This window comes from Peromyscus eremicus, chromosome 2 (genome assembly GCF_949786415.1).
Source record: "Peromyscus eremicus chromosome 2, PerEre_H2_v1, whole genome shotgun sequence".
Classification (NCBI taxonomy): domain Eukaryota; kingdom Metazoa; phylum Chordata; class Mammalia; order Rodentia; family Cricetidae; genus Peromyscus; species Peromyscus eremicus.
Genome location: NC_081417.1, coordinates 134,701,918 through 134,723,346, shown reverse-complemented (window position 1 = coordinate 134,723,346; position 21,429 = coordinate 134,701,918). Strand labels below are relative to the sequence as shown.

Sequence of the window (21,429 nt, the reverse complement as noted above, 5' to 3'; positions counted from 1 at the left end):
TAAGCCTTGCTGAGTATTATTGGAGTATAAATGAGAATAAGAAGGGGCTGGAAATTTTATGGAAGAGTGAAAAGGAATAAACAGCAGGCAGGGGTCATATAATAGTGATCTTCAGGTCCTAAGCTAAAAGGTTTGAATGCTATCCCGAATGGAAGTATCTGGCTGTGCCATTATGTAGAGTTGGGCTCAAATGTGACTCCTATGATCTTGGGTGAGTTGCTTGTCATTGCTGGGCTTTATTGTTCTGTTCAATTAGTTTAGTAGCCACTTTATAGGGCTGTTGAACATCAGAAAGAGTATGAGAGGTGCTAAGTACATGTGAGTAGATATTCAGTAGGTTCTAACTACTAATTTTTGTTGTTTTTGAGTAGTGTCTTTGTCACCCAGGACAGCCTTGCACATGCTAAAGTCCCACTGCCCCAGTCTCCTAAGTGCTGGGATTATAGATGTGAGCCATCACACCCAACTTCTGACTGCTAAATAAAAACTCACAGGAGGAAGGTGTTTTGTTTGTTTGTTTGTTTGTTTGTTTTTTGGTATGAGTGCTCTGTCTGCATGTAGGCCTGCAGGCCTACAGGCCAGAAGAGGGCACCAGCTCAAGAATTTAGTTTTACACAAGTTGAATTTCAGATGAGCGTGAAACAAAATGCTAGGAGGTGATTTAAATATGAGAATTGTGTTTGGATTAAAGGCCTGAGCTGAAGATAGAGATTTGGGAATTACCAGTATATAGGTTACAGTTAAGACCAGTGGAATAGATTAAATAATTCTGGGACATTGTAAATGACAGGTATTTGTAGTTTTGTTTTGAAAAGCTACGTATTTCCCTCCCTTCATATAACACCAACATTTTTGCATATAATTTTAAGTAGTTTATGAACACTTTCTCCAAATTTATCAATGGAGTCTTCAGGCCATGCAGACTTTACGAAACTATAATGTAGAGGTTAGGAAAAAGAGGACTGACCCTGAGTAAACAGTAAAGAGTGGGCAGAAGAGCAGGAGCAAGCAGAGGAGGGACCCTGGGTAGAGTGGGTCCTCAGCTTCACGGTGTAGACTGAGAAAGAGGAGGGAGCCAGGTGTGTGCTGCACACCCGGAGGCTGAAGCAGGATTGCCCATTCCAGGCCAGCCCGAGCTATCTAGTGATACTCTATCTTGGGAGTTGGGGGAAGGTAAGGGAATGCTTGACCATGTCCTTTACCACAGAGAATTTAAGAGGGAAGCTGCATGTGTTGGTGCGTTCCTGTATTTCCAGCACTTGGGAGATGGAGGTAGGAGGATCAGGAGTTTAAGGCCAGCCAGGGCTCCATGAGACCCTGCCTTAAAAAAAATAAAATAAAATAAAATAAAAAATTTCACTCCTTAAAAATACTGATTAGGTTAAAAGGAATTTCGTTGACTTTTTTTTTCCCCCTATCTGTGGATTAGTTGACCTGTGATAGTAACACAGCAAATATTTTGTTGTGTTAATTTTTCAGTCTCTCTCTAGTCCCGGCAGGCCTTGAACTCATAATCATCCTGCCTCACCTCCTTAATGCTAGGGTTACAGGTGTGTGCCACCATACCCTGCTCTAAACGTATAATTTTTAAAAAGGAATTCTGAAAAGCAAACCACAGAAAATGTGTGTCTACAGAGTGAGCATCTTTACAATTAGAATCAGACTGTTGTTGGTCTTTGGAAGTAACTAATGTAGCAGCACAATTGTCTGGTGTGAGTGGAAGTATAGTGTTCAGTTTCGTTAGCTCTGATTTCCCCTTTGCAGCTCTGTGGCTCAGTGTAGATACAGGTGATCCTTATTGAAGTTTGAGGAGTTTATGGATGAACTTGGGCCCAGTGGGCCTTGATCTCATGTGGGGTGCCCACTATACCTAGCTCTTGTTGTTTTAACTAGTCATATAATCATGTATTGGCCAGTCATGTAAGTTTTTGTTTTGCTGTTTTAGGTCTTCTTAGTTAAAGCTTTTGTTAGGCAAAAGTTTAGGGGGGAGGGGTGGGTAAAGCATGGTCTCTGTCTTCAAAGAATGTACCTACCTGCTGATATAAGGGGAAGCATGTGGAAAGTTCAGAACTCTAGTTAGATGACTGTTGATGGAGTGATTAGCAGAGTAAGCTGATAATAATTGGGAAGATAAAGAGACTGATGGGAACTGTCAGGAAAGGCTCTCAAACACAGAAGCCCCACAGACCGTTTTCCTATGCATTTAAAGTCTTCTGCTCATCTGCCTTTATCTATAAAATACAGGGGATGGGCGCTTAAGCTTGTCATGAAAAGTCTCAGTTTGGGCCAGGCCATCCTTTCAGGTATTTTTTTTTTAAGAAATATGTATTTTATGTGTGTATAAGTGTTTTGCCTGCGTGTACGTATGTGCACCATGTGTGTACTGTTGCCTAAGGAGGTTAGGAGAGGTCTAGATCCCCTGGAGCTAGAGTCACAGGTGGCTTTGAGCCGTCATGTGAGTGCTGGGAACTAAATCCTGGTGTCCACAAGAGCCACACGTGCTCCAAACCGTCACGCCATCTCTGCAGCCCCAGTCCTTCAGTCTGAAGTCTCACCGCTACCTAGTAAATGTTCTCTCAGCCATCATTTACTCTGCAGCCTGTCATGAACTCAGAGTTCACATTAGCTGTGACTTCGGGGAGCAGCTTGTCAGCCACTGGGCCTTGTTTTCATCCCAGCTGTCACTTGTGGTCCTCCCTTTCATGTCTCCTCCTCCCTCCTACATTGAGCGAATCCCTCAGCTATACTTGTTTTCTGGGGTTAGTGAGACTCACATCCCCAAGACCAGCCACTGTCCAGCTGTTTCCCTCCCTACTCAGGCTGAGTCCGGCTTGGTAAATTGTGGGTTGAGAATCGTTAGGTGATTGAGGAAAATTTGGCAACACACAAAAAGAGTTTTTGAGGCCACAGTGGACAAAAAAAAAAAAAAAAAAAAATCAATTAAAAATCAAACGTGATGAATCTAAAGTTTCTGGCAGTGCTACCTCTATATTGCATCACGTGACTTTACCACAGCCTTGGTTCTGAACACACACCACAGAAACTCTGCACTGTGTATGCCATACACCATGAATGCCAACACCTGCTGCCAAAAACACCTCAGCTCAGCTTAGTGTATGTTACCAATCACAGTGTTTTACTTTACATACAGATTTTCTGTTCTGATAGAAACATAATGGATTGCTTATGGAAAATAAAGACAGTGTTTTTCTACCACCATTCCTCAGTACGTATTAAATTGGTATATCTTTGTATTCTGTTAGAATGTTTGTTTTTATTCTTTTAATTTATTTGAATTTTTAAAACAGAATCTTATAGCCTAGGCTGGCCTTGAATCCATTATATAGCCTAAAATGACCTTGGACTCCTGATCTTCCAGTTTTTAATTCCTATGTGTTGGAATTACAGGAATACATACGCAGCTAGAATATGATTTGAAAATGTTTGTTGTTGTTAAACGTTTTAATGTATTTGTGTGTGTTTATGCAGATCAGAGGACAACAACAACAGGAGTTGGTTCTCTTTCTACCCCATGGATCTCGGGGTTCAAACGCGGGTCATCAGGCTTGCTAGCAAGTGCCTTGACCCAATGAGCCATCTTTCTGGCCCTAGAATATTTGCTTTTCGAGTTACAGATGGTTGTGAGCCACTGTGTGGGTGCTGAGAATTGAACCTGGGTCCTCTAGAAGAGCAGTAGTGTTCCTCTCTCCAGCCCCAACTGCTATTTGAATTTTAAAGAAAATTTAAATTTCTTTAAAAAAAAAAACCCATCATTCAATAAATTTTGGCTTGGGATTAGGACAGGATTTCTAATAATTTCTGAAATGGCTTTAAACATACTACTATCTTGTACTGTATGTTTACCAGTTCTCTTTGCATTGATGACTATAAAATTATCATTCAACTCTGAGTCAAGATGTTGTGTGTTCTGTAGTATCAGGTATTTCTATCTGTGAGAATAAACAAAGACACCTATCTTAGTAGCATGCAATGCTGCTTTCATATTTAACAAATAAGAAAACTGTGTGTATGCCAAAGAATTGTTTTAAAATATTATTATCCATTTGTTATCAGTAAATGTATTATTGCTATACCTACTTTATGTATCTGTATTTCTGGGGTCATATAAAAATTTCTTCGAAGAGAATTGCAAGTTAAAAAAACTAGTTTAAGAAACTGGGCAAAACCACTTGTGTTTCAATACTCTGTGCTTACTTACCTGTATAGCACTTATGAAATTATGCCAAAGTTATTTAGATTTTTAATTTTTATTTTATATCTATGAGTGTTTTGCCTGTGTGTATGTCTGTGCACCATTTGGTCCCTGGTGCCTTCCGAAAGGGCATCAGATCCCCTGGTACTGGAGTTATGGAACCACCGTGTGGGTGCTGGGAACCAAACCCAAGGGCAACAAGTGCTCTTAACCACTGAGCTGTCTCTCCAGCCCTGGTTATTGGCATTTTTACTACCAGAGGCTGAAGGATCTTGGAATTAGATGCTTAATGAAGCTTTATGCAGACAGTAAGAGAGTGAACAAGTAAGTTGTATTTTAAGGAATAACTGTTACTTGCTTGGTGGGAAGAGAAATAACATACTACAGAGGGAGAATAAATAGCATGAGTGTCATGATGGGAGAATAGCGGCAAGCTGGTTCTGATCAGTCTTCACATGATGGGGCTGAAAAGGATGATGAAGTTGGACCAAATCAGCCTCCCCAAAAGAACTAGAAGTGTTGGCACACAGTGAACAAGTCTAATAAGAATCCTAGCTTCAAATATTTGCATGACTCTATTAAGTTAAAACCACATTAGACCTGACAAAATAAATTTCCAACAGTTCCAAGTAAAGCCAATAGGTAGAATTTGTGCAGAAGCAGACGTGGTACCATACTCAAGGAGCTTAAGTTGCTGTGTCACTTTGTGAGGTGACGGATGCTCTTCTAGCTCCAGAATGCTGTGCATCCGTGTTAGAAGGAGTAACTTGGGAGGTCTATATCTTAATTCTGTGCTATATCAAAGGGAGAAACTTATTCCTTGTGAAGCTGGAAACATTCAATCTAAGAAAGATGTGAAGACAAAGTCATGGGAAAAGAAAGATTGCTTCCTGAATGGAAGCAATACAAACTGGGGGAAGGGGAGTGGAAAGACAGTGTATTGACCCAGAAGGCAGAGGGTTTGCAGTAGGCGTGGTACAATGGGGCTTTTTCTAGGGGGTTCTGAAAGAGAGTGACTGATCTTGTGCAGAGAGCTCAATATAAACGTCTGATGTTAGTTTGGAGCACTGGTGACTCTCATTAAAAACATATACCTTTCTTCTGAAGTTCTCTGACCTGGAAAAGAAATGGGAGGAGTCAAGCAGTTCTATTCAAGTGAGAGTAGATATTCAAGGATAGCGATTACTCCATCATGTTGTCTAGCATGGGAGAGGGCTAAACTTTGAAATTCTTCATGAATGAGGTAGAATAAGAGTAATTGAAGAGCAATAATAATTGATGGGAAGACTGGGGGCATAATTCAGTGGTAGAACACCTAGTATGCATGAGACTCTGGGTTTAATCCTTAGCACGCCCCTCCCCACAGAAAAGAATAATTAGGGGGTATGAGGTATTTTGCTTTTTCTGTTTGAGAAAAGGTCTGCTGTATCCCAGGCTGGACTCTTAACTCATTATGTAGCCAGAAATGATCTTGAACTTCTGACCAGTCTTTCTGTCTCCACATCCCAAGGGCTACAGTTACAGGCATTCACCACCATGCCTGTTTATACAGGACTTTGTGCAAGTACTCCATCAACTGAGTTACATGCCCAGCCCTGTATAATTGACATGTATAGATTGACAAAGATGACTGCTACATCTATTTGGAGGACTGGGGCTCAAAGTGTAGCCTCACTCCGGATGTGGGACAAAGGTGTTAGGTCAGCTAATGAGGGTAGGACTAGAGTTATCTCTGTTATCTGGGCCAGTGGCTGGAGGTGAATTGCTGGGGCAGTTCAGTGGAGCCAGGTAGGCTCAGATACAAAGCCAAAATTCAAGCTGACATCCATCCATCCATCCATCATCTATCTATCTATGTCTATATATCCATATATATCTACCTATATATACATGGACATAGAAATGAGACTCTGGTCTCTAGAAAAGATGAAGTGAGAGCTGCCATGTGGCAGTGGGGGGCAGCAGGCAATGGTCAGTGACAGTGAGGATGATTTGTTTTATGGTTTTGTTTTGGTTTTCCTTTTAAAAATCATTATTAGAGACTGACAGATAGTTGAGTGGAAAAGGGTGTTTGCTGTCAAATCTGATACCCTGAGTTCAATCCCTGGCACCCATATGATAAGAAGGAAAGAAATTATTCTCAGGTTGTTCTTTGATTTGGAAGATACACGTATCATGGCTCGCTCTCTTTCTCTCTCTCTCTCTCTCTCTCTCTCTCTCTCTCTCTCTCTCTCTCTCACTCAGTAATGTAGCAGGAATCTTAGAGAGTCTTATTAATAAAATCAAACCTGAGGCCAGTTATTGGGGTGAATTCTGGCAGATCAGAGAAGCAGAACAAGCCACAGCCAACCTCACCTTGCTAGTTCCTCAGCTGATCCTGTTTCCTCAGACTGGATACCTCTGAGTCCTCGTCCAAAATGAATCTCAGCTGAACTGCTGCTCGAAAGCCTGAAAGCTTAACCAGCCAAATGCTTCTAGTTCCTGGTCCTCACGCCTTATATATCTTTCTGCCTTCTACCACCACTCCCTGGGATTAAAGGCTCGATTTCTGGGATTAAAGGCATGTGTCACCATGCCTGGCTGTTTCCTCCTTTCTTTTTTTTTTTTTTTTCCGAGACAGGGTTTCTCTGGGTAGCTTTGCTCCTTTCCTGGAACTCGCTTTGGAGACCAGGCTGGCCTCGAACTCCCAGAGATCCGCCTGCCTCTGCCTCCCGAGTGCTGGGATTAAAGGCGTGTGCCACCACCGCCCGCCTGGCTGTTTCCAATGTGGCCTTGAACTCACAGAGATACAGAGGGATTTCTACCTCTGGAATGCTAGGATTAAAGGTGTGAGTGCCACCATTTTCTAGCCTTTGTATCTAGTGGCCGTTCTGTCTCTGACCCAGATAAGTTTACTAGGGTGCACAATATTTTGGGGGAATACAATACCACCACACAGTAAAATGTAATAAAAATTTAAAAATAATTATTAGCATATTCATCATACAAAAGATGGGTTTCATTATATTTTCATACACATATCTGATGTATTTTGTTCGAGGTCACCCAATGAGGATTTTTAATTAGAGTGCTATATAGAGGGTACAGCCTTCAGATAAATAGAAAAGAATCAGGGCTGGCCACTCAGTTTTCTGGAACTGGTTCTGTGGAATTGCCCCAGGTGAATCTTTCACCGGACTGATTGTGTGTGGGATAGTCATTGTGAAGTATTGACAGAATTGGTGTTTCTGTTAAAGAGGTCTGCGGTGGGTTGTGAGAAAGGAGGAGTTTGTAAGATTTAGGGGAAGGGAGAGGGGAGAGATGTGCAGGGAAGCTAACCTGGGGGGGGGGGGCTGATGTCAGTGGCTGGTGAGGAAACTGGCCATGAGAGGAGGCAGCAGTGTTGGGGCAGAGTGATGCAGGGGGAGAGAGATTGAATGATTGGAGTGTCTGTGCTACACCCTGAGCCTTCCCACACTTCTCTTGCTACTATTTACAACTTTAGCCTGTTGGGACTTATGAAGGATGCAGGAGAGCGATCATCCTGTCCCCTGCTCTATTCAAATTATTGTGCTGAGGAGACATGTCACGGTGAAATTTTTGAGACATATGATTCTGTGCAGTCTGCACAGTGGCAAATTGGTCATAATCAAAAAAGGAAAAAATGATGTTTGAGTGAGCCAGACCTTCCTAACAAGAAGCCAGTGTCCTGTAGTTCTACACCTAAAGTCAACCTTTTATATTGGTTCTAGAGAAACTGGGATGTGGACAGGGCAGAGGTGTGGGAACTAGCTGCCTGCAAAGCACTCAGTCAGCATCTCTTCTGTGTTTTCTTTGCAGATGAGCGGGACCGGGTTCAAAAGAAAACATTCACCAAGTGGGTCAACAAGCACTTGATGAAGGTAAGATGCTTGCCTGTTTCCCTAGCTTTTCTTACTCTGCATGAGTGTGTGTGACACGTGTGGGGTCTTATACACAGGAAACCAGGGCTCCATGTCAGAAATCCTTCTCGATTGATCTTCCAATTTAGTCATCGAGGCAGAGCTCATTGATACAGCTAGTCTTGCTAGGCAGCTTGCCTTGAGGGTCCTCTGTGTCTGCCTTCTGAGGCTATAATTGCAGGCAGGCCATCAGACACACCCAGCATTTATGTAGTTATCTGAATTCCAGGCTCCATGCTTGTGTGATAAACACTTTAACTGCTGAGCCGTCTCCCAAGTCCTCTATATATTATAAATGTGGAACCAACAGTGTCACCACACTACCTCATCAGAGTAAGGTTGACAATACCAGGTGATGGTCCCTAAGATTCTGAGAACACAACTTCTAACTTTCAAAGTTATTTTATAGGGCTGGAGAGTTGGCCCAGAGGTTATCTATACTTATTGCTCCTCCGGAGAACCTAGGTTTGGTATCCTGCAGCCACATGGAGTCTCATAACCACCCATTAATCCAGTTCCAGAGTTTCTAATGCTCTCTCTCATGCTCTCTGTGACCTTGAAGGCAATAGACACACACATGGAGCACAAATATACATATTCATACACATAGAATAAATAAATAATGAATCTAACTTTTAAAAAAGAAGTTGTTTTATAAACCCCCTTCACCACCCCATCATCATTATTTGTAGTACTAGAAGTTTAACCCAGGGCCTTGCTTTTTAGGCAAGTGCTCTACTTGCTCTTTTTTTTGCTATTATTTTCAGATAAGGGCTCCCTGTGTTGCCCAGGCCATTGAGCTACATCTCCAGCCCCAGCTGATGGAGTTTTATATCAATTTTATTAAAATCAAGAGGCACAGGGAGCTCTGTCCAGTGATGGCATTTGTAATCCTAGCACTCTGGAGGCAAAAGCAGGTAGTCCCTGGTTCAGTTAGACCAGTTGGAATTGGTGAGATCCAGGTTCATTGAGGAACCTGCCTCAGTTCAGTGACTAAAAAGTGGGGAGTGATTGACGAAGACACCTGCTGTCAACTTTTGGTCTTCATACACATGCACATACATGTGCATTCATGTTCTCCTTCCCCACATGTGGCCTCCACACACATTTAACATGCATACACACAAATACATACCACACATACACGAACATGCAAAGGATCAAAGCAGAAGTGTGGTTAAGACTCTCATAAGGTTCACCTGTGGCAGTCGGATCCAAGCAAAGTTGGCATGCTCTAATAATTACTGCTGCTCTGGGAAGAATCACCAGTGGCTGAGTGATTGATCCACTTATTTAAATACGTTTGTGTGTGTGTGTGTGTGTGTGTGTGTGTGTGTGTGTGTGTGTGTGTGTACAGGTGGGTGCTTGTGAGTATTTACCATGGTGCATGTGTGGAAGTCAGAAGACAACTTGCGGAGTTGTACACACAGTAGTTGGGTGATTGTGAGTGTGTACCATGGTGCGTTTCTGGTGGTCAGAGAACAGCTTGCAGGAGTTGGTTCTCTCTTTCCACCATGTGAAACTCCAGAATCTCAGGCCTTGGCTTGGTGGTGAGAACCTTTGCTTGCTGAGCCGTCTTGCTTTTCCTCATCCCTTCTTTTGAGACAGGGCCTCACTTGTAACCCAGGCTTCCCTTGAACTTGAGATCCGCCTGCTTCTGCCTCTGTTTGACTGTAGGCGGAATCTCCTATTTGCTATATTCAATGACCTGGTTTTCTCTTCCTGTTGCTTCTTGATTTCTCTTTTGTACTTAACACTGTAGTCTGTTCCTTGACACTCTTCTGTTGACTTGTGGAAACACTGCTTCTCCCTCGATTATTTTTCCTTCTATGAATGTCGTTTTTTCTGTACCCCCCCCCATACCTTTGTCTTTCTCTCTGAGACAGACTAGTCTCATCTGTATAGTTGAGGGTGACTTTGAACTCTTGCTCCTTCTGCCTCTACCTCTTGTAGTGCTGTTTGTGTGGTCTGAGGAGGGAGCCCAGGGCTTTGTGCCTGCTAGGCAAGCACTCTTAACACTGAGCCACATGTTCATCCCTTTTCTGCCTCTTTCACTGGCTTTTTTACTTTGTTTCCCTCTTCAGTGTTGATGTTCCCAGGGTTCTGCCCTTGACCATGTTCTTGTCTCGTTCTGTGTCCTTTAGCAGTCTTGTTTCTTTTAGTCGTGGTTGTCTGCTTGCTGAAATACAAAGAAGCACAGCAGAAGTAGACCCAGGGTGATTCCGCTGAATCCAGCATCTAGATGCAGCTGGACTTTCTGAAGACAAGTTATCACACAACTCTTTTCTCTTTTGATGAGGCCTCGTTTCCTCTCCTCCATTTCTGTTTTTGTGTCCCCTGCAGTTGTCTCTCTTTGCTAGTCTCTCTTTGCAAGTCACGGTGGCTTTCCCTCACATGGTGAGGCACATCTGTGGGCCACATGGCTCTAGAGGCATAGGCAGACAATGGGCTGATTGGCTTCTCTTTTTCTCAGTTGTGCAGAAACCGGACCAACAGTGCTTACGTAAATCCAGTGGAGCACTGACTTAGGAGCACTGACTGCTCCAGTGACAGCGTCAGTGAGGGTGATTTTCCAGCCACAAGACCTGGAGAAAAAGAGCCTTTCCCACATTTTACCTCAAGCCCAAGTTGTGCCTTTCTCAGGTTGACTTGACAGATTCATCTGCCTGTCACCCAGGTGTGTCCTGTATTTGACACATCTCAAGTAGCTAAATACTTTGCTTGTTGTCCAGGTCAGGAACTTAGAATCATATTTGATTCAGGACTGCCAATGGTAATCTGTCTGTCCCTTGTTACCAAATCTAATCAATTCAGCTCAGAAAGGGGACTTGATTCTGTATCCTCCACTTTTGTTCACTGTTCAGGGCTTCTTCATTGCTTGCCTTGCCCTCCATAATAGCTTCCTAACGAAGTGGCCAATAATAACCCTGATTGTGACACTGGTATTCGTAGTTTATTGATGCCTTCCAATAAGTCAGACGTTTTATAGTAAGTCCCTCCCATGAATTAGCTCACAGTCTTTCACTGACTGTGCTGAATGGTCTATTAATAACCTTATTTTATCAGTGAGGAAAATGAGGTGTAGAAAGGGTGTGCAGCTTGTTCAAAGCCACACTACTAAAAATAAACAAACTGAAAAATTAGACCTCGGTTTATAACACATATTCCTTAACCTGCAAAATTGGCCCTGGCTTCTGCCGTGTGGAGGTTCTCAACTTCTCAGTCACTGCTACTGAAGACAGCAGCCCTGCCTCAGCAGCCAGTAACTGCGAGTGGAGCGTAAGGCTAGGAGTACAGCCTACCTTTCTTAGCCCCATAGCGCCAAATACCGCTCCTTCCTTAGGCTCTTGCTGTTTTACCTATCTGTCTTGGCTCTGGTCTCCCTTTGGCTGTTTTGCCTGTCAACTTAATATCCTTCAATAATTGTTTTCCTGACCCTTCCACGTAGAATCAACCGCCCTTCCCTTTGTGCGTCTCCTTGTATTCGTTTGTACTTCGGTTACAGGATGCATATGCCTTATTCTGACTCTTGGTACTAGATTGCAGTTTTTGTTTTCAGATTGTATCTTTGTTCTAGTTTCATTTCCATTGTTGTGATAACATAATTTGACAGAACAACTTTAGGGGAGAAAGGGTTTATCTGCCTACAATTCTAGGTCACGTTCCATCATTGTGGGAAGCCAGGCAGGAACTTGAAACAGTTAGTCACATTGCATCCACAGTGGAGAGCAGAGAAGTAAATGCACACATGCTTACTCTTAAACAGTTCAGGACCCAGCCCACAAATGGTCTGCCCACATTTAGGGTTGGTCTTCCCATCTCAATTAACCCAATTAGGAAAAATGCCCCCAGGCATGCCTATAGGCTAACCTGATCTAGGCAGTCCTTCACTGAAACTCTTTCTAGGTGAATCTAGGTTGTATCAAGTTGAGCATTAAATCTAACCATCACAGTCTTGAAGACAAGTTATGTGTCTTGTTTTTGTTTTGTTTTGCAGTTTTGTAGTATCAGAACAAAGACAAGAGAGGCAGGGTGGAGGGAGGACAACTACCGAAAGCTTATTTGTATTTGCTGCTCCAAATTCCTAGAGTGCTTCCCAGTTATCTCCAGTTGATCTCTGATCATAGGATGATACACCTCTCTGTCATGATTCAGAGCCGACTTTACCTGGTTCTCACCTGCTTGTCCAGATAGTCTCTCCCATGGAACTTACACTGTAGTCACACCAGTTAACTTGCTGCTCTCTGAAGTCCTTGTACTTCTATGCTGCTCTGTTTGTTCCTCTTCCTAGAATGCACACCCAGTCTCTTATGCCTGGCCACTGCCTACTGACCATTTTTGGCTGACCATATTTGGGATATAATCTTTCTGACCTACATTCTTTAGACTAAGTCACTTGCAATTCCATCTCTATTTCTGTGTCACTTGGAACAGATGCCTATGTGGTTTGCATACTGTCTCCTGTTAGAGTGCCCATTGAGACTGAGACAGTGTAATACTACTTTATCTGCAAGTATTGCACTGGGACATGAGGGACAGCCAATAAGTATTTGTTACCTTGAGCAAATAGTAGTAGTGCTTAATAGCTTACAAAGTGCATTTTATCTGATCTGCTTTTTACAATAACCTCTAAAGAGGGTTCCTGCCTAAATAATGGTGCTATCTTTTATGGATTTTAGAATATAATCCTCTCAGTTTTCATGACAAAAGAGGTGAAAATTAGAGAGGTGAAATGACTTTCCCAAGATTGAGCAGCTAGTGAGGGGCAGAGGTAAGGGACATCCATAAGTCATGTGATCAAAATTACTGGGTCTTTCTACTAAACATGCCCTCAGTATCTCTCCTTTCATACCAGTCTCTAAGAGCTGGACAAGCCAAAAGTCCTACTAACTTTGTATTTGGGTTCCAATGCTCTGGCTCTCTGATCCTCCTTGGTAGCTGATGTTGCCTGTTGGAGCTCCGCCTAAGTGCTGGGTGATGACTGGAGGCCTGGGAACAGGGAACCAGAGGAACACATCATAGCATTGTTAGACGTTGGAGGCCAGCCAGAGCTTTACTTAAACCCTTGGCTATTTTGCAGCATTTTTCAGGCTGCCAGCCTTCTAATTCCAACAGCATCTTTTCATCTTCGGATATTTAGAGAGAGAGAGAGAGAGAGAGAGAGAGAGAGAGAGAGAGAGAGAGAGAGGGAGAGAGATATCGAGATTCACTGCTAATCAGAATCACTCTACTAAGACTGAATTCTTGGAACTTTGGGTTGAATGTTAAGGAACAAAATTTGTTTTGTGAAACTCAGGCATCTTTTGCTTGGCCGTGCAAGTACATCCATTCTTTCTTTGGCCAATAGGCCAGTGTAAGATCAAAACCAATTAAGCCTCTCAAATTCTAGGTCTAGTTGATCCAGAATCTCTTGGGTTCTCCGATATACCTTTGGGGAGTGCTTTGTTCTAGAGTAAGAAAATTACACCCCCTCCCTTCCTTTGTGTGGTTTTGGGTTTTGAGACAGTCTCACTAAAGCCCAGGGAGGCCTCACATTTACCTGCTTCTATTTCAGTCTTTCAAGTGCTGAGATGACCCGTGTGCAATGCCCCTTCCGGTATAATTGAGGACCCGATGGCTATAGGGCAACACTCAGGGTCCCCAACACTGTCTCGTGTGCAGCCCTGCTCAGGCTGCTCGAGAGGGTCACTACTCTCCAAATGGTGCATGGATTTTCATACCTCTTCCCAGCTTACCCCATATTTTCATTGTACTGAGAACTGAACCCAGAAACTTGCAGCTAAACAAGGTACTCTAATACCACATCCTTTACCCATCTTTTCAAAAATGGAGACCAGAATCTGAAACACACTTGCAACATTTTGTTTTGTTTTGTTTTGTTTTTTGAGACAGGGTTTCTCTGTGTAGTCCTGGCTGTCTTGGAACTCACTCTGTAGACCAGGCTGGCTTCGAACTCAGAGAGATCCACCTGCCTCTGTCTCCTGAGTGCTGGGATTAAAGGTGTGCACCACCACTGCCTGGCCTACACTTGGATATTTTAAAACATCTTCTGTGATATATTTGTTGTTCTACTACATAGTTTGGATCAAGGACATTAAGCTGCTGTGTTTCCTTTTAATACATTATTTTAGAGGGAAGTTTTTGGATCAAGTTTTCCAGTATCAGAGAATGACACAGGAAAGCTCCTGTTTCTTGTTGTTGTTGTTATAGAGGCTATAGAAGCCTTTAAAGGGGAAGAATGCAGCTAAAACAAGGGCACAGTGGTCTGGACCCCCTCTGACCTTCCTGCAGTGGCTTATGCCGGCAGCCTTGGGTGCTTGGAAGGCAAAGGTAGAAGGATCATGGGGCCAGGAGTTCAGAACAGCCTAGGCAATGTAATAGGGCCCCATTAAAAAACAAAACTACCTCCCAAAGAAGACAAGTTAAAGGTGGAAAGGGATGAGCGGTTTTTTCAGACAAGGTTTCCTCTAGTTCATGTTGGTCTCCAACCTCCTTATCCTCCTGCTTGAACTTCCTGAGTACTAGGATTGTAGGTGTCTGCCGAAAATGTGAGTAAAAAAGAATATATCTCTTATTTAATTCAGTTGTCCCTTTTCATAATCAATTATCAGTTATTTTCTAGCATTTAAAAAAGATCAAGCCGGGCAGTGGTGGCGCACGCCTTTAATCCCAGCACTCGGGAGGCAGAGCCAGGTGGATCTCTGTGAGTTCGAGGCCAGCCTGGGCTACCAAGTGAGTTCCAGGAGAGGCACAAAGCTACACAGAGAAACCCTGTCTCGAAACCCTCCCCCCCAAAAATAAATAAATAAATAAAAAAGATCAATTTTTATTTGTCTGTCTGTCTGTGTGTACACAGGTGTGTGCCAGTGTGCCACATGTATGTTGTAATACCAAAATAGGGCATTGGATCCCTGAGAGCTGGAGTACAGATAGTTGGGAGCTACCTTACATTGGTGCTAGTAACTAAACTCGGTCTTCTGGAAGAGCAGAAGTACTCTTAACCAGAGAGCGTACCCAAGGCTTTGGTGTCGTCAGGCCAGCACTTAACCACTGAGCTATGTTCCCAGGTCCTGACTTTTTTTAAATTTGCCATTCACTAGTTTATGGTATGATTTCCATTATATCATTCTCTTGAACTTGTCTTCCCTTTCCTCAATTTGCATGCTTGCATGTACACACAAACAACCAACCTGTACTGGTTTATAGGGGCACAAAACCTTTTTTTTTCCCAAAGGGCCAGCAAGATGGTTCAGTGGGTAAAAGTACTTGCCTGATGACCTGAGTTTAATTCTGGAAACTCACTGTGGAAGTTAGGACACTGACTCCTGAAGTTGTTCTCTGATTTCAGCAGGCATGTATCCACCGCACGCACGCATGCAGACAGACACACACACACACACACACACACACACACACACACACACACACCCCACATAAGAATGATGATGATGAATTTCTTTTTAAAAACTTTCAACAGTTTTAGTTGTCATCCCCCTTGGTCCCTGGAGCACTGCTTTGGTGGTCCCTGGAGCACTGCTTTGGTGGTCCCTGGAGCACTGCTTTGGTGCTCTAGCCCCTCCCTTGACTGTGCTTGTTTGTTTTCCTGCTTATCTTACTGCTTCTGCTTTTTATTTGTTTAGTCCTGCCCCCCTCTACCCCCACCTCCCACCCCCAACTCCTGGCCTTTATTTTACTGATGGCTTCTCCATCTCCTGACTTCTAAATTTGGCTACTCCCTAAGGCCCTTTCCTAGCACTCTGTTCTTTCTTGCCCCTATCTTTGAAAGTCTAAGACTTCCCATGTCTTTAGCTAATGCCTCAGTGCTTATGAGTTCTAAAGTGAAGTTCTCAGCTGACCCAGGTTGAATTCTGATAGTTTGAACTGCTTCAAGAATATTCCTTTGGACGTCTTTTCACTGCCACTTAAAACTCTCTGTATTTGAATTTTAATTCCTCTAATATGCTTTTTCCCTTCTCATCTTGATGATCTGTTCGTTTGTTAGTAGTGAACTATGGTCTGTCTACAACAAAATCTTGAAATATCGAGTCATTGGAAGATGTTGATATCTTGGAATTGCTGATTTGGTTTGAGTAGTTAGACTTTTCTTTGGTCCATCAGCTCACAAAAGACAACATGGAGACTAATTGTTAATTATGAAAGCTTGGCCTATAGTTTAGGCTTGTTCCACTAGCTTTTATAACTTAATCCATTTATATTAATCTGCATTTTGCCTTGTGGCTTTTTACGACTCTTCCATCCTGCACCTCCTGTTTCCTCTCCCTGTCCTCTGGTGTCTCTCCTGTGCCTCAGTTCATCTCCTCTTTCTCTCTCTATGCCCAGAAGTCCTGCCTAACATCTTCCTTCTCAGAAAGTCCCGCCTAACCTCTTCTTGCCTAGCTATTGGACCTTCAGCTCTTTACTAAACCAGTCAGGAAGTGCCTTGGCAAAGACACATCTTCACAGTGCACAAAAAGATTATTCTACAACAGGTTTCGCTCTGTAGACTCATGAGAGCAAAATGTTAAATGCTCAGCAATTTTGTAAGCTGGTTGCTAAATATAATCATTATTAAAATTAAGTTACAAATTTACAATAAATTATATATAAAATAAAAGTCATAAGTATTTGAAGGTTTTCACTTCATAATAATTTTACTCTTGAGGTTAATTATATGTGCTGTGTTTCTATGATGGAAATATTATATAATGATGTGCTACTATCCATTTCATCTCAACACAACTGCTTGAAATTGGTCATGGTGGAAGTATTTTTACCATGGAAATCCTCAGTGCTGCTAGTCTGAGCCAGGTGTCTGACTAGTTCATTGTGTAGACTGAAGACAGTGACAGAGAAAGTGTTCTAAAGTGTTTATGTCTAGATCAGTACAAAATTATTTTATTTGAAAACTATTGTTCATTGTAAATCAGTTTCTACAACTGTAATCTACTGTCACCTTACTCCCCCCATCCTCCTCATCCCCCCGCCTTCTTTCTTGAAAGTTCTCACACAGCTCAGACAGGCCTCAAACTCACTAAGTAGTTGAGAATGACTTTAAGCTTTTATTTGTTTGTTTTTTGAGACAAGGTCTTTCTATGTAGCCCTGGCTGTCCTGGAACTCACTATGTAGACTAGGCTGGCCTTGAACTCACTGAAATCTACCTGCTACTTCCTCCTAAGTGCTAGGATCATAGGTGTATATATATCATTAGCCTTGTTTATGTGCTACTGGAGATTAAACCCATGGCTTTCAGCATGTTAGGCAAGCACTCCATCAATTGAGTTACATTCCCGGCCCCAAACTACCTTCGTGTGTGTGTGTGTGTGTGTGTGTGTGTGTGTGTGTGTGTGTGTGTAGGTGCTAGAGGACAACCTGTGCCTTTGTTCCTCTTCAGGCTACCATCTCCCCTGTTTTTTTAAGACAGGGCTTGTCACTTGGATCTGGGGCTTTCCAATTAGCCTAGGCTTGCTGGCCGGCAAGAATTTCCGATTTTTTGTATTGTGATCACAAGTGCTTGCCATTGTACCCAGCATTTTGCATGAGTGCTGGGGATTAAACTCACATCTTCATACTAATAAAGTTTTATAGACTGAGCTGTCTTTCTAACTCCCAGCTTACTTTTTATTTTGAGACAGAGTCTTACTCTGTAGCCCAGGATAGCTTGGAACAGCTTCAGCCTTTCAATGCTAGGGTTACAGAAAATTATTTATGTAAAAAATTGTTTTCTTCCTATTTTTACCAGTCTTCTCTTAGTGTCACTTAGTGAAATTGTTTCTAAACTTTGAGTCTGAAGACCTGTGGCTCGAAACCATAGCTACCAAACCTGAGAGCCCCAGTTCCCTGTTTCTTCTGTGGAATCGGAATATTAAACTTTACACGACAGTTCTTAAGTAAAGAAGACAAGATGGTGGCTGCCCATACAGTCTAGTGCTTAATGGGGAAGATGAAGCCAGGAAGACCAAACTGAATCCAAAGTCTCCACTTTGTGAGCTTGGGCAGTACTGAGTCCTCATGTATATAATAGGAATGACAATAGCAATACCCACAGCTATGAGTGATAGATGAGATAAAATATAAAGCATTTAGCAATTTAGCATCATATTCAACATCAACCACATTTTTCAAAGTGTTATCTGTTTTTTCATAGTTTTAATTATAAAATTGAATTTATTTCAATTAATAAAATTTAAAAATTGAAGATAACTCTTGAATTCATTATTATAAATATATAGCAAGAGCAAGTTTATATTGGAGTGTGCCCAGTGAAATGTGGGTTGCCTTGCCCTTGGCTTTTTTCTTAGCAACCCGGAAGAATTTTCTGACACTGAGTGGACTAATCTGCCCATCTTAGCCAATTACCTGTTTAGTCTGTGGTCATTCTTGACATGTTTTCAAGATAATTAATTCCCTATCTCCTTGTCCACACTTTTTAGAATACTGTCCAGTGTTGTTTGGTATATGATGGACCTGGCTTTAGTTTAGAAAACACATATGCTGTGATAAATGTTATTACTTCATATGGGTTTTACTCAGACTTGGAAATTCATGAATTTTATTGTTGCTTCTTGATTCCCATTCTTTAATTTACAGATTTATCTAGAACTAGACATTCTCTGGTGAATGATCAAATAATTCGAGATCAGTTAGTGACTGGCTTGTCTTACTGTCCTTCACAGGTTCGCAAACACATCAATGATCTGTATGAAGACCTTCGGGATGGACACAACCTGATCTCCCTGTTGGAGGTCCTCTCAGGCATCAAACTGGTGAGCTCCTTTCTTCTAATGAGTGTCCTGCAAGAGAGACTACTGACTGCAGCCCACGTAGATGATCTGTAGCAGCAGCCTTTACAGCTTGCCCATTGGGAGGGAGGGAGAAGTAGATGAGGTTATTGATACACTTTATTTCTAACCCAGGCATATAATTTACAAGTAACATCATCTCAATTTATGCATTATGTATTGTCATGCGAGCCCCCCCCCCCCCAGCTCTAAGGATTGAACCTGAGCCCTCACAGCTGCTAGAAGGCACTGTATAACTAAAATATGTCTCCAGCTTTAGGTCTCGTGCCTTGATAAAATCAGAAATAGTTATGCTTTGTACTGCTAGACAACATCTTCTTCATTCTTCATTTCTCTCTAGATACTAATATTTCAGGAACATTATATAGTTTTTTTAATAAATTGATTTTTTTCTATAGTTTTTTTTCTAGTTTATAGACTCTCCATTTCTCTATTATATTTTTTGTTGTTATTTCTTCTAATTTTCTGTATTCAGCTAAGGATTTGAAGTTTAATGTAAAAGCCCAGGTGTTTGGAGTTTATCTTACTTTCTCATATCAATGATTTGTTGAGTCTCACAGATGTGGAGAGCTGCTGAAGCTGGTGCCTGTACATAGTCTCAGAAAGTAGTATGGATGGGCTCCTTGGATAATTAAATACATCCGCCTTGTCCCAGAATGTGTTTAACAGTGCTTGTGGGGAACCCTTTCCTATCTAAAAGGAAATCCTGGCTAATCCTCCTGGCTTGTCAAAGGATATATATATTTTTTTTAATAGGAGAAAGTTTATTTGGGGCTTACAGTTCCAGAGAGAGAAAAGTCCATCATGCTACTGTAGCACGGCAGAAGGCAGCCAGCACAGAAAGCTGAGAGATCACATCTTCCCCTGCATGATGATGAAAAGGAAGCAAAACAACTGGAACCAAGTGTTCAGATAATTTAGCCTGTGGGGGACGATTCTCATTCAAACCATCACATCTAGAGTTTAAGGGGGATGGATGAGTTGGAAGGGATCTGTTTAGATTCGTTTCCAATTCCCTAAAATGCCAGCCTCAGGAAGGGAGTTCTCACTGGCCCCCTATTTACATGGTGGGTTTGCATACATTTGCTTACCACAGTTAAAGTTTCCTCTGACCAAAACAGACAAAAGCAGGAAGAGAGCCCTTCTGTGTTGGAAGCAAAGGCTGAGGAAACCCAAACTTACCCAGACTTAACCTTCATCACACCTGGCTATCAGGTGAAACAAAGGCAACTCCCAGAGATGTCTGCGTCCTAACAAAGGAGAGTTAGTTCTTCAACTTGCTTTGTCTGAGGCACTAAAGTAACACTCCTTGGGCCATTGTCTCACATATCTAAGTCTAATGGAAGTGAGTGCTCCTGTGGTCCAGCATCTTTCTCTTTGGTGCCGCAGGCAATGCAGTTTTCATTGGAAACATCCACACTTGAATATTGGCAGCATCTGTGGGGAAAGAGTCCTGCAGAGGCGCACAGCGCAAGCAGTCTGAATCTCAGCCCACTCAGTGCTTCTGGTGGATTCTTAGTCACTGTTTGTTGTGTTACAAGAATAGAATTTGGCACACTACATTTCACTGCTTATGTGATGTTCAACTCCTTCTAGGATTGGGGCTTGGCTTCCCTGAGCCCTTTGTTTTGGATTTACTTAAGAAAAAAAACTTGTAGTACAATTATTTATATGTATTTTTAGTGGTCAGAATTGCCTCTGTTAGCATAGCTAGCGTGTGTAATTCCTAGTTCTCTTCTGGCCCTTGTTCATTAATCTAGTAAGATATCGAATTCATCCTATGCTGCACTCTACTCTTCAGCGCTCATTCAATATGCCTCATACAGTTGATGAATTTACAGTGATTTTCATAGTGGAAGGGCATCCTTTTTGATACTGCTTACAAAACAGGGTAAAGTCCCTCCAATTTAATTTCTACTTCTAACCTTTGAAGACCACAGGTATTCATGGAGATATTCTTTTGTTTTGTTCCTTTTTTTTTGAGACAGGGTTTTTCTGCGTAGCCTTGGCTATCCTGGAACTCACTCTGTAGACCAGACTGGCCTCAAACTCACAAAGATCTACCTGGTTCTGCCTCCAGAGTGCTGGGATTAAAGGCGTGCGCCAACGCTGCCTGACTAGATCTGTTTCTCAGAGTTGCTCTTGTCCCCTTTCCTCTCATAGCAGATTCACAGATGTAGGGTAGGCAGACGTGGAGAGCTGAAGATATGCTCAAAATAAGAAGCATTCAGTGTATTCTGCTCTGGTCTTTTTTTTTTTTAAAGATTTTTATTTATTTATTATATATACGGTATTCTGGCTGCATGTATGCCTGCACACCAGAAGAGGACACCAGATCTCATTACAGATGGTTGTGAGCCACCATGTGGTTGCTGGGAATTGAACTCAGGACCTCTGGAAGAGCAGCCAGTGCTTTTAACCTCTGAGCCATCTCTCCAGCCCCTCTGCTTTAACCTTGATTTGATTTTTTTTCCCTCTCTTTTGGGGGTGGGAAGT

The 21,429-nt window shown here is 42.3% G+C and overlaps 1 protein-coding gene across 1 annotated transcript in view; it reads left to right on the top strand.

Annotated features, from left to right (window-relative positions):
- Macf1 (microtubule actin crosslinking factor 1) overlaps positions 1 to 21,429 on the top strand; it is a 322,169-nt gene that overhangs the window by 100,515 nt on the left and 200,225 nt on the right. Inside the window, exons 2-3 of the mRNA XM_059254918.1 lie at positions 8,033 to 8,094; positions 18,808 to 18,897. Of these exons, the coding sequence (XP_059110901.1) occupies positions 8,033 to 8,094; positions 18,808 to 18,897 (152 nt within the window). The remainder of the gene's footprint in view (positions 1 to 8,032; positions 8,095 to 18,807; positions 18,898 to 21,429) is intronic.